Below are 14,463 nucleotides of genomic sequence, written 5' to 3'. Positions count from 1 at the left end.
CCCTCTTCGCAGATGATGTTTAATGAGGAGAATGAAATCAGATGAGGATCAGGCAGGACTTCAAAGAGACCTGGACAGGCTGGACACATGGTCCAGCAACTGGCTTCTCAAATTTAACCCCGCCAAATGCAAAGTCATGAAGATCGGGGAAGGGCAAAGAAGACTGCAAACAGAGTATAGGCTACGTGGTCAAACACTGCAAACCTCGCTCAAGGAGAAAGATCTTGGGGCGAGTATAACACCGAGCACGTCTCTGGAAGCATACATCAACCAGATAACTGCTGCAGCATATGGGTGCCTGGCAAACCTGAGAACAGCGTTCTGATACCTTAAGAAGGAATTGTTCAAGACACTGTACACAGTGTACATCAGGCCCATACTGGAGTATGCAGCACCAGTTTGGAACCCACACCGGGTCAAGCACGTCACGAAGTTAGAGAAGGTGCAAAGGTTTGTGACAAGGTTTGTTCCAGAGCTAAGGGAAATGTCCTACGAAGAAAGATTAAGAGAAATTGGCCTGACCATACTGGAGGACAGGAGGGTTAGAGGAGACATGATAACGACCTACAAAATACTGCGTGGAATAGACAAGGTGGAGAGACAGGATGTTCCAGAGAGGGGACACAGAAACGAGGGGTCACACTTGGAAGTTGAAGACTCAGATGAGTCAAAGGGATTTTTTTTTTCCAACAAAACGGCTGTATCCCACCAAGGCAGGGTGGCCCAAAAAGAAAAATGGAAGTTTCTCTTTTTAAATTTAGTAATTTATACAGGAGAAGGGGTTACTAGGCCCTTGCTCCTGGCATTTTAGTTGCCTCTTACAACACGCATGGCTTACAGAGGAAGAATTCTGTTCCACTTCCCCATGGAGATAAGAGGAAATAAACAAGAACTAGAAAGAAAATAGAAGAAAACCCAGAGGGGTGTGTGTATATATATGCTTGTACATGTATGTGTAGTGTGACCTAAGTGTAAGTAGAAGCAGCAAGACGTACCTGAAATCTTGCATGTTTAAGAGACAGAAAAAAGACACCAGCAATCCTACCATCGTGTAAAACAATTACAGGATTCCGTTTTACACTCACTTGGCAGGACGGTAGTACCTCCCTGGGCGGTTGCTGCCTACCAACCTACTACCTACAAGTCAAAGGGATGTTAGGAAGTATTTCTTCAGTCATACAGTAGTCAGGAAGTGGAATAGTCTAGCAAGTGATGTAGTGGAGGCAGGAACCATAGATAGCTTTAAGATGAGGTATGATAAAGCTCATGGAGCAGGGAGAGAGAGGACCTAGTAGCGTTCAGTGAAGAAGTGGGGACAGGAGCCGAGTCTTGACCCCTGCAACCACAATTTGGCGAGTGTTTGCACGCATGCACACATGCGCATGCGCGCACGCACACGCACGCATGCACGCACGCACACACACACGCACACGCACACGCACACACACACACACACACACACACACACACACACACACACACACACAGAGCCAGGATGAGCCTGTGGTTTACCCAAAGGTGCAGGGAGGCCAAAACCAAGTGTGCTAGGGAATAGAAGAAGTATAGAAGGCAAAGGACTCAGAAGAACAAGGAGAGCAGTAGTAGAGCCAGAAATGAATATACACAGGTAAGATGCGAGGCCCAACGACAATATGAAAATGACATAGCAGCGAAAGCCAAATCTGACCTGAAGCTGTTGTACAGCCACATCAGGAGGAAAACAACAGTCAAAGACCAGGTAATCAGGCTAAGGAAGGAAGGAAGGACAAATCACAAGAAACAACCATGAAGTATGTGAGGAACTCAACATGAGATTCAAAGAAGTGTTCACAGAGGAGACAGAAGGGACTCCAGAAAAATGGAGAGGTGGAGTGCACCACCAAGTGTTAGACACAATAAATACAACCAAGGACGAAGTGAAGAGGCTGCTGAGCAAGCTAGATACCTCAAAGGTGAGGGGGTCGGATAACATCTCTCTATGGGTCCTGAGAGAGGGAGCAGAGGCACTATGTGTACCCCTAACAACAATAATCTGGACAAGCCGCAGGCCTGGTCCAGCAATTGACTCCTAGAGTTCAACCCCACCAAGTGCAAAGTCATGAAGATTGGGGAAGGGCAAAGAAGACTGCAGATGGAGTACAGTCTAGAGGGCCAGAGACTACAAACCTCACTCAAGAAAAAAGATCTTGGGGTGAGTATAACACCAGGCACATCTGGCGCACACATCAACCAATTAACTGCTGCAATATACGGGCGCCTAGCAAACCTAAGAACAGCATTCCGCCATCTTAAAAAGGAATCGTTCAGGACCTTGTACACTGTGTATGTTAGGCCCATATTGGAGTATGCGGCACCAGTTTGGAACCCACACCTAGCCAAGCACGTAAAGAAACTAGAGAAAGTGCAAACGTTTGCAAGAAGACTAGTCCCTGTGCTAAGGGGTTATGTCCTATGAGGAGAGGTTAAGGGAAATCGACCTGATGACACAGGAGGACATTGTAATGACATATAAAATACTGAAAGGAATTCACAAGGTGGACAGAGACAGAATGTTCCAGAGATGGGACACAGCAACAAGGGGACACAGTTGGAAGTTGAAGACTCAGATGAATCACAGAGATGTTAGGAAGTATTTCTTCAGTCACAGAGTAGTCAGGAAGTTTAATAGTTTGGGGAGCGATGTAGTGGAGGCAGGATCCATTCCCAGCTGTTTCAAACAGAGGTATGATAAAGCTCATGGTGCAGGGAGTGACCCAGTAGTGGCCAGTGAAGAGGTGGGGCCAGGAGCTATGACTCAACCCCTGCAACCACAACTAGGTGAGTACAAACGTACACACACGTGCACACACACATGCACACACACACACACACACACACACACACACGCACACACACACATGCACACACATCCGACATCTTAATAAGGAATCGTTCAGGACCCTGTACACAATGTACGTTAGGCCCATATTGGAGTATGCGGCACCAGTTTGGAACCCACACCTAGCTAAGCACGTAAAGAAACTAGAGAAAGTGCAAATGTTTGGAACAAGACTAGTTCCAGAGCTAAAAGGTATGTCCTACGAGGAGAGGTGAAGGGAAATCAACCTGATGACACTGGAGGACAGGAGAGATAGGGGGGACATGATAATGACATACAAAATACTGAGAGGAATTGACAAGGTGGACAAAGACAGGATGTTCCAGAGATGGGACACAGCAACAAGGGGATACAGTTGGAAGTTGAAGACACAGATGAATCACAGGGATGTTAGGAAGTATTTCTTCAGCCACAGAGTAGTCAGGAAGTGGAATAGTTTGGGAAGTGATGTAGTGGAGGCAGGATCCATACATAGCTTTAAGCAGAGGTATGGTGGTCTGGTGGCTAAAGCTCCCGCTTCACACACGGAGGGCCCGGGTTCGATTCCCGGCGGGTGGAAATTCCGACACGTTTCCTTACACCTATTGTCCTGTTCACCTAGCAGCAAATAGGTACCTGGGTGTTAGTCAACTGGTGTGGGTCGCATCCTGGGGGACAAGATTAAGGACCCCAATGGAAATAAGTTAGACAGTCCTCGATGACGCACTGACTTTCTTGGGTTATCCTGGGTGGCTAACCCTCCGGGGTTAAAAATCCGAACGAAATCTTATCTCTTATCTTATCTCATGGTTCAGGGAGAGTGACCTGGTAGAGACCAGTGAAGAGGCGGGGCCAGGAGCTTGGACTCGACCCTTGCAACCTCAACTAGGTGAGTACAACTAGGTGAGTACACACACACACACATCCCTTGGTGTGTTAAAATAATTATATATTAAATTTATAATAGTCAATGATGGAATATTAGCCTTCTCCATTTTTCTCTGGATAGAATGTCATGCCCATTTTCTCTGGAAGGAATAGACAGTATACTGTGTCAAATGCCAGCTTACCCTGGACCTTATTAAATAAGTTTAGTAACTAAGTTTTTCTTTAGGATCTGGGTACATAATGTATATTTCTAGATCAACAAGCAATGATATCTACAATGCAAGGTGTCAAAATTTCATTATTTTTACAGAAAAAAAATTGTTTGGCTTTTTTGGAGGTTCTAAGCAAATAACCCTATATTTTTTTCCATATGTTTTAAAATTTGCTTAATACAATTTTATATAATATGCCATCTTCAGGAATATAACTATTGTGTTATTCAAGGGTCCATTTTTTACCGCATATATAGAACTACTGACAGAAATGGGACATCGCATAATAGAGAATTCACATAAAGCAAGGGAAACCTGTGTGCCAAGAATTAGGTAAGAATTGGTAGGGAGAGGCTATTTAAGATGTGAGGAGAGAGAGCCAGAGAACATGGATGGCAGTAAAAGATACAGATGAGCCTTAGGGATGTTAAGAAGTGCAATTTCAGTCTTACAGTGAGAAGTATGTGGAATGCTAGATGAATATGTGGTGGAGACAATTATTACACATACACAGTTTTAAGAGCAGATAGACCAGGAGGCAGGACCCATAAGCAATGTCTCAAACACTGAAAACCCAACTAGGTAAGTACATATACAGATACACAGAATGAAAAAAAAAAATATCGGGCTTCCAAAATACAAGAAGTAGAAGACTATCATAAGGAGAAAATGCAACTACAATCTTACTTCCTCCACAGTATTACTTCCACACAATATCAATTTCAGCCAATTAAGTATCCACAAATTAAAATGTTCTCCCTTTAATGTGCACTTATACAACTTGTGCCTTAACCATCAAAAGCAGTTAAGAAATGATTATGACTACAGACAGAACAGAGAAGTGAGGATAAAGAATATTAAGGACAAGAATTAAGATATAAGGATAGCAAATATTTAAAATTATAATGTATAATTTTTCACCAGTAGTGTATGAATATATATAAAATACAATAAACCCTCAACTTAAAGGACTAATGGGGGAGAAGGGCAGCAAGTGGCCAGTAATGGTGATTGTGGTGGACAGAGATGATTGTTTTACAGTCATCATAACAATAACAGACACACAAATAACCCGCACATAAAAGAGAGAAGCTTACGACGACGTTTCGGTCGTAAGCTGGACCATTGACAAAGTCACGGTGTGACTTTGTCAATGGTCCAAGTCGGACCGAAACGTCGTCGTAAGCTTCTCTCTTTAATGTGCGGGTTATTTGTGTATCGTTCCAGTCACGGTATTGTGCCTTTTTGTTATTTAACAATAACAGACATTATGCAATTAACAGACTTGGTCCATTGTTTCCAAATCAATTGACCAAGTGGTTTTTGTCTGATATTTCAAAAGATCATTAAACAGAAGTCTGTTAAATTGAGGATTTGCTATATATGAAGAAATGCTATCTGTACAAGCTTGCTCAAGACTTGAGAAAGCTTGGATAAATAGCAAAAAACACTCTGGAAAAGACAAAATGGTTTTTAGTTTATTATAATGTAAAACTGCTCTAATTACTGCCAGTGTAATTAACAGAAACTATCTGTATAAAAAATAAAAAGTATGAGAAGGTGGGCACTATTGCATGCAATGATCCTAGGCAAGCTCAATAAACACAATGGCATAGAAAGAGTAATACTTCTCACAACTTGTCTTGCTATATATAACACTTTTTTTTTGGATATGTTTATGAGTGTCTATGAGCAAGTATTGGAGAGGAATAAAACAACTTGTACAAGTGAATCAAAGCTGCCCAGCCTCTCACACATGAATTCAAAATAGGGATTATGCTTCAAGAAGCAGCTGGTAGTAATGACAATGTGATCCTTTTGCTGCAGTGATTTCCTCTTCCGTACTGCTCTGACACTACCTAGTATGAGGTGTGATAAAATTTGAACTATGTGCTTAAGTCCTTAAACCAGTTGCTTCTTGAAACAGACCCTCACAAGGAAAAATGGGCTTACCTTCACTTGATTTTAATGAGCCAGACGAATAACATAAATGTCTTCATGTGCATGGCGAGTAATTTCCTCTTCCATACATCGCAGACACCAAAATTTTTGGAAGAAAAAACTCCGAAAGGTTTCTGATTAAGAATTTTGAGTACGATAAAAAAATAGATACTGTACATAAAAGTTTTTTTGTGTGATAGCAGTAAAACAGTCTGTTGTTCCCTGCCTGGGTCTGTTTCACGAAGCCATCACCTAGGGCTGCACATCTACCATATCATGTTATGTTCTTTTAACACACGTTTTTACTACCCCAGCCATGTTACGGCTAATTATCATATACTGACATATCACCAAGGAGAACAGGAAATTAAAAAATTATAATGTTAATATTAAACCGATTATCAACAGACACATGTTATACAGGGATCATTTCTACTGTCAACACAGAACGACAAGCTACTTACTGATCACAATTACGTACAATAAAAAAACTGGTGAAATCTCTAGTAGACAAACAAAAAATTTAAGGATAACAATTCAGTCCAGATTAATGCAAACAATATTTGCAGTTACTATAATACTAAATGAATGCATTACCATATGATGAGCTTAATGAATATTTGCAACACTGTACACTGCAGAAGGGAAGAATGCCAATAAGCATTAAAATACAGGCATACCTGATATAGGAACATTCAGAAGTGCGACCAGAAAACTCATCTGATATGGAGGCAGCCTTTTAGCAAGGTTCTGAAACTCTTTTATAAATAAAATATTCAATTCTAAATTAAATTTCCATCTGTTTTTGCCAACTTCCCTTCACTCCAGATTTATACACCCTCCAAGACATCCTATTTTGCTTCATCCTCTCTATATGTCCAAACTGCCTTAACAACCCCTCCTCAGCCATCCGGATAACACTTTTAGTAACCCTGCACCTCCTAATCTCTAAACTATGATTCTCTGCATCATATTTATTAAATGCATTAATATTTATCACAACCCACATAGTATATCTGAGTTATTAATCTTGCCTTATCTATTAATGATTCCAAGGATCATGACTTGCAGCCATGATCATAGATTCTTTGATGTGATTTTTTAAACCTGAAGTATTTGTAAGTCTATGATTAATAGAAATATATATGAAAAATTATCACTATGATATCAATGCAATGCCTCTTGTTAAACAAAATATTCTTTTTTTTCATCTTCTTCCATATATAGTATAAGTATTAGAAGCTAAACAAATGTAAAAAAAATTGAAATGTATTATCATTTATGCATAATTGCATTAATTCTCTGAACTTCTTTTTTTTTTTTCATCTTTTTCTCGCATTCTATCATCTGCCATCTTCAGATACCCAAACCATGTACTCAACTGCTGCACACACCTTTACCATCCTACATTTTTCATACATTTTTCTTGTGCAGTACAATATTTATTTTTCATCTAATTACATCACATCCAGGTGAACTCCAGGCATTTCATTAATTACAATGCTCTCTACAGAAGAGATGAATTTTGCAAAAAAACAAAAAAGCTCATACTGTGAATTTGCAATTTCAAAATCTACTTTTCTGATCCAGTGAACCCTGTACCCAGACACAGCATTTTTCAATTATTTTATGATATTCTGGTCAGTAGTAGTACAAAGGAATCATTTTACAGATATCATGTACTAGGGTCAGGGCCTGGGAGCCAAAATCCCAGATAACTCCATAATATAGTACCTTATGCATTGAGTTTCCAAGAATCAAGCTTGCGACTTACACCATCATGAGTCACAGATTTGAGAACCCAGTGGCAGATAACACTGTCATTTTGCTGTATACTGCAGAGGAAAACCCAGCCTCATCCGAGGACCTAATTAGTGTACCAACTACGCACACAATTAATAAGCACTACCAAATATGCTGGGTTAAAGAATTACACTAGATTTTATAGACTGATAATTTCGAAGTTTCTCCAACACTCATTTCATTACGAATATTTGCAGAAAAACAACAGAACAGGTAGAGGACAACTCAAAGAAACTGAAACAGATATTTCTGTTAAGCAACGTTATATACACTTACATGGCTCATATAAAGGTTACATGTCATGTTGTCATTTCTCTGACTGATATTATATTCTAGGTAGTTCTGGATTTTTACATATAATGACTCTTGATTCAACCACTCACAATTTGCCATGTGAGCAGTAAGATAAAGATAAAAATGCATAAAAATAAACCACAAAAGATGCTACTGTACCACATTTCAACCAATTATGAAAAATTCATGCTTAAATTAGCTTGAAATTTTTAGTGCATAGTACAGTACTTGTGAATATCCAAGCCCTGTATGATAATACATCTGTAGATATTATGGCACCTGGTGTGATACTTTACTATATATCCTAGATTCCTACACGAGGTCTTGGGTAATCGATAATTGCCTGTACTCATTCTGGCATTCTAGTTATTTAAAATCTTGGGGTCCCAATAGTGCTCACTGTTATTTATCCTATGCACAGCAATTGGACAGGGATGGTTAAATGTTACTTTGCTCACACTCCAACACAATGTCAAGTCATAAATACTACTTGACTCAGCTCATTCCTGTCTAACATGCTCACACATGACTGTTGGATGTCTAAGTCCTTCGTGTACAAAACCTCCTTTCCCAGGATGACCCCTAACCCGCCTTCCTTCCCAGAGCCTTTAAGAGAGGAGATCAGCCAGTACATTGGTCCGTGGCCCAGCTGTGCATCTCTGAAGGGGCCCTGGAGCCCCTCCAGAGATTTTAAGGCCTATTTTGATTTTAAGGTCTACTATGTCTCAAACCTGACTTGTTGATTTAGCAAGATTGAGTATTGAATCAAGCATTGCTAGAGAAACTGATTTTGATGGTATTATTAGAAATTTTGCAGACAAATAAGCAAGAAAAGTTCATTTTACTAAATAGTCTAAGCAAATATTAAACTTTTAAGAATTTATTTTACTTTGAAAGAACTTATTAAATGTTTAAAAATTTAGGCGCTTGTATAGTTATAGGTCAACAAAAATTTTCAAAATCCATAAAGTATATGTTATCTGGTCATTCTGCTGCATAGGAAATAAAGCGTTTATGAAAGTTTACCAATGGTTTTATTGAATTTCAAATTCTCAGTTTTGGAAGAAGCCTCAGCCTGCCCCCAGGGGCCCCAAAGCAGTCATGTTCCACCTTGCAAAATTTCTCTTGGAGGCCCTGTTTTCTCCACTACAGATTTATACATCCTCCAAGTCATCCTAATTTTGCTATCCTCTCTAAATGTTCAGACCACCTCAGCAACTCCTCCTTGGCCCTCTGGATAATACTTTGAGAAACCCTGCACCACTTTCTAATTTCCAAACTACAAATTCTTTGCATAATAGTCCCATCACACAATAACCCCAAACATATCTCCAGTCTCCTCCTCACTGCAACATTTACAACCCATGCTTCACACCTATATGTGTTAGTACCACTTTACTCTCATATATTTTCCCTTTTGCCTCCATAGTTAACATTCTTTTTCTCCACAGATACCTCAATGCACCACCCACCTTTTTCCCCCTTGACTTTCATAGATTCATCTGCCAGTAAGTCCATTCCCAAATATCTGAAAGAAATTCACTTCCTCCATACCCTCTCCTTCCAATCTGATACCCAATCTTTCATTGCCTAAATTTTTTGTTACCCTCATCACTTTGCTCTTTAATTTGTTCCCCTACCTTTCCAAATTCGTTCACAATAATAGACCAGTTAACCTGTGCCAGCATCTTGTTTCTTTATTTCTTTTTCTTTCTTTCTTTGTGGAGGGTTTACAAGGATATCACAGCTTATGCTATACTGAGTCCAACTTCTATATCTTCTAGGAAAGAAATGGAAAGAGAAGAGGAATTCCTTTCAACAACAGAAATAGGAACAAAAAGTTCCCAAGTAGAAAAGTTAGACCCCACATCTAAACCTTGGTAGAATCAGATGCTTACAACCCACTGAATCAGCAACCAACTTTCTCCAGGCAATATATATCCACAGAGCAGAAAAAATGGAGCTGATGTATAGTGCCCAGACAAACTGCCTAGCAGAAAGAGTAAAAGGACAAATATCCTGGAAAGAAAATAGGGAAATTCATTTTCGATTCTTGAGGCAGTTTAGAATGAGACATTTGAACTCCACCAAGGCTAGAGCCTAAGTCCCCTGTCATCAAGATCCACCACTCAAACAATACATTACAGTGGACTCCCGCCTTACGAACGCATCGCCTTACGTTAAATCTGCCATACGAAGCATTTGAACGTAAAAATTTTGCCTCGCCTCACGATAAAAAACTCGCCTTACGTGAGTCGTCCGGGACGCGTCCCACGTGTGTGTAGCCTCAGCTGCCCCGTGGGTGCCAGTGTTTACAAGCCAGCTAGTGCGGTCGCATCCACACATACATTCAGTACATTTCACCTTATCCCAGTGTTTTTTGTGCTTGTAACTGCAAAATAAGTCATCATGGGCCCCAAGAAAGCTTCTAGTGCCAACCCTGAGGTAAAAAGGGTGAGAATTAGTATTGAAATTAAGAAAGATTTTGAAGGGTTTGGGGCTAACCCTGAGAAGCCTATGCCAGTTGTGGAATCCATTGTGCCTACTTCAAAGATTAAGGAAATGTGTGCAAAGTGGGTTGGACTGCAAACCTTTATGGATGAAAATCACCCTAATCACTCCAGGTAACACAGCTATTGCAAGCCGTGCTGGTGACTATTACAATGACAATGTTGTGGCCCATTTTAGGCAAATCTTAAAGGAACGGGAGGTACAGACCTCTATGGACAGATTTGTTGTGCGACAGAGGTCCAGTGACTCTCAAGCTGGTCCTAGTGGCATTAAAAGAAGAAGGGAGATAACCCCGGAAAAGAACTTGCTACCTCAAGTCCTAATGGAAAAGGATTTCCCTTCTAAACAATAACAACTTCTACATTCTCCCCTCCTCCCATCCCATCAATCATCACCAAATCTTCAATAAAGGTAAGTGTCATGTATTCTATTCTTAGTAGAGTAGTAATTGTGCATGTCTTCTTCAGTTTGTGTGTACTGTATTAAAATTAATATTTCAAGTGGTAAAAAAATTTTTTTTTTTCATACTTTGGGGGTGTCTTGCATGGATTAATTTGATTTCCATTATTTCTTATGGGGAAAATTAATTCGCCTTACGATAATTTCGGCTTACGATGAGCTCTCAGGAACGGATTAAGGCGGGGGTCCACTGTATATTATACTTGGTAAGTGTAAAACGTGTTTTTTATGAAGAAAATCTTTTTAAGGTATTATTTAGATAATAGGTATTTTTTTAACAGCCATTTCCCACTGAGGCAGGGTGACCCAAAAAAGAAGAAACACTGTCATCATAACTCACTCCATCACTGTCTTGCCAAAGGCATGCCAATACTACAGTTCAAAAACTGCAACATATCTCCACCCCTCTTCAGAGTGTAGGCACTGTATTTCCCACCTCCAGGACTCAAGTCCTGCTAACTGGTTTCCCTGAATCCCTTCATATTAGTTATATAAAGAACAATATAGAAAACCATAAAATAATTCCCCCCTCATGAATATTTTATAACAGAAGTACGTAGCAGAATTGCTAATGAAACATAATAAAAATGGAACACTAAAGTAAGGTAAAACTAAGTAAGGTAAAAGCTGAAATAAATAATTTTAAGTAACTTCCCTACCCTCCTAATAAATAAAATAGACTATAATTAATCAATATACAGCATACACAGCTCTATAGACTGGCAATTTGCCGCTTGCTGTTATTAAAATTTTGAAAAAGGAATCCTGCATAAATATGTTTAAACATCAATATTTGTTAACATGGATAACTTTCTTTCATTTAACCAGCTTTACCAAAAGTCACAAGTGTATGTACGCTGCAGGTGAAACAAAAGCGGTAAAACATGCCCCATTATACACGGAAGCAAAATAAAATACATTTTGGTGCAAATTTTGCATAATAGTTTCACAAAATGTTCTATACATTTGAGACTAGTTTGTCTTACCATCTCAGAGTCTTGCCCTGCCTTCAGGTCATGAAAGCGATGGAACATGGTGCAGCTTGGGAGGGCCTGGTTGTCCGCCCAATTGTAATGACTGTGCTCACAGTGTCTCTGGAGCAGAGGTCACAGCTAACATGTGCTGTGCCACGGTTTTGCTGCCTGTTGAACAATAACAAAATTAAAAAAATGATAATTATTACTTTTTGGTAACAAAAGAAGCATTGAGAATGACTTCACCACCAATCCTTCACAATCTGCTAATAACATAAGTTATCAATCAATCAGCACAGGTACTGTACTGTATAAATAATCTTTTTATTTTAACACACTAGCCATCCCCCACTGAGGTACGGTGACCCAAAAAAGAAACACTTTAACCATCATTCACACTATCACTGTCTTGCCAGGGGCATGCAGATATGACAGTTTAGATGTCCCTCAAAACAGCAAATATCTCCATCCCTCCTTTAGAGTGCAGGTACTGTACTTCCCACCTTCAGGACTCAAGTCCAGCTAACTGGTGTCCATGAATCCCTTCACAAAATGTTATCTTACTCACACTCCAATATACTGTACAAGAGATTTTTATCTAATTATAATATAAAATGCAAAGGATAATCCCAAATTTCAAATATATCATACAACCATGGAAAATTTAATGCAGAACTGATCATGACAATTGTCTCAAAAATACCAAAGAACCATAGTGTGTATATTTTTATTTATTAAAAAAATAAAATTTACTAGTACTGTACCAATCTGCACATTTTAAATTAATTACTAGTACTGAAAATCCTTGTTACTTACATTTTGGATTCAATGTAACACACCATTTAGGTTGAAGGTGGTGCATATATAACATTCATGTAACTTCAATGAAGTACAGCATAATTAGTATAGTAGAATATGTGAGGTTATATGTGGGTTAGCCAGGTGGTATTTCCATATCTTTACCCAGGTCATGATGGCCTATTAGTACTGAAACATGAAGTTTTAGTTACTGGTAATCTATCAGTAGTGATATGCACCACTGTTACTAACAATTACTTTTTACTCAATGATCAACAAAATTTGGGATTCAATGTAATGATTAATGATTATATTTTCCTGCAATTTTTCAGTGTCTTCTACCAAGGTATAATTTTGAACAGTTTTGGATGGTTATAACCGCTTGCAAAATAACATATAAATTATGTAGGATAACCCCCAAAAAGTTGAACATTATGTAGGGTAACCTCCAAAAAGTTGAAGCGACTTACTTCCATTGGGATTCATTGAGAGCTGTAGTAAAACCAAATAAAATTATTCTTTGTCTGTTTAACAATGTCAAGAATAATTTTTCTATAGCTTACTGTAGTGTTAAAGAATAATGGTGTTTAGGGGTTAAAATGTTCCAGTGATAATATCACAGTGAGAAGGGTAATGACAGGTGACAAGAGACCTGTGTCATGTAATGACAGTGTATGAAGCAGATACATAAAACATATGCATCAGCCGAGTATCTTTAATATTAGAACGTTTCGCCTACACAACAGTATTGTTCAGTGGTAGAGAGGAGACAGCAGACACAGTGCTGAGGGATAATGATGAAGTACTTGAAGCAACACATGTGACAGCTAGTGCATGGTGGTACAGCAGTGAGAGGTGTGGCCCTGGGTGCAGCATGTGTGTCACCACAGTGTGTGTGGTAGTGTGCATCATCATATACTCTGCTACGTCTCTCTCCCTCTCCATCTTCCATCACCAGCATCCACACCCACCCCAGCCTCGCCTTTCATCCATCCACACCAGTCCTTCTCCTCCTAACCCCCAGCTACTGCCATAACATTAGCCTCATTATCTCTAGAAGGTCATGACGGTATGTACAGGTCCAGACAGGTGGCACAGAGAGACCTCAGATGGCTTACTTAAGCCCATTCTGTGCCATCTGCTCCTTGCGCCCTGCCCAGCTCAAGCCAAGGTTTTTTTTTCATCAAACACCCGTCAAAAAACTTGGCCAAAACCACCACCGCAGCCATTTCATGACGACCTGCGGATGCTTAGGACGCTTTTGCAACGTTACTCGTTCACTTACCTTAACATTTAGGCAACTTTAAGCTCAAAATAAACAAAAACTTCTACATTCTTCTCTCTGGTGGAGTGTCAACAAACACGGCGGCCATCTTGCAAGCCAGACGTGACGTCATCACACCCGCCAACTTCAAAATCTTCACAACTTTCCTTCTTACTTTATTATCTCACAAATGGCAAACTTTACACCAACTTGCTGTCATTAACACTTTAACTTGCGTATATTAGTCATATCTTACAAACGGTATATAAACAAACACCCCACTTAAATCCTTCTTTAATTAGCAAGCCAAAATACACGTCCTACTTCCCACCAAAAAATGTATGGACTTTTATTTCTCATTCTCTCGTAATGCGTTATATAAAATTAATAAAACTATCCAATGCAAAGAACTTTACGTAACTAAGCAAACAATTGAAATATATCATGAAAATAATGGTGATT

General features: G+C 39.4%; 1 protein-coding gene across 2 annotated transcripts in view; it reads right to left on the bottom strand.

Moving 5' to 3' along the window:
- Positions 1 to 14,129, bottom strand: part of LOC128692138 (uncharacterized) — a 63,473-nt gene extending 49,344 nt beyond the window's left edge. The window contains exons 1-2 of one of the 2 annotated variants that reach the window (XM_053781162.2): positions 14,023 to 14,129; positions 11,952 to 12,107 (exon numbers count right to left, since the gene is read on the bottom strand). In XM_053781162.2, coding sequence (XP_053637137.2) covers positions 11,952 to 11,999 — 48 coding nt within the window. In that variant the 5' untranslated portion in view covers positions 12,000 to 12,107; positions 14,023 to 14,129. Of the gene's footprint in view, positions 1 to 11,951; positions 12,108 to 12,755; positions 13,998 to 14,022 lie in introns of those variants that run through there. The other variant, XM_053781163.2, reaches the window with a different exon arrangement.
- Positions 14,130 to 14,463: the final 334 nt, after the last annotated feature.

This window comes from Cherax quadricarinatus, chromosome 15 (assembly GCF_038502225.1).
Source record: "Cherax quadricarinatus isolate ZL_2023a chromosome 15, ASM3850222v1, whole genome shotgun sequence".
Classification (NCBI taxonomy): Eukaryota; Metazoa; Arthropoda; class Malacostraca; order Decapoda; family Parastacidae; genus Cherax; species Cherax quadricarinatus.
This window is presented reverse-complemented; position numbering and strand designations above follow the sequence as displayed.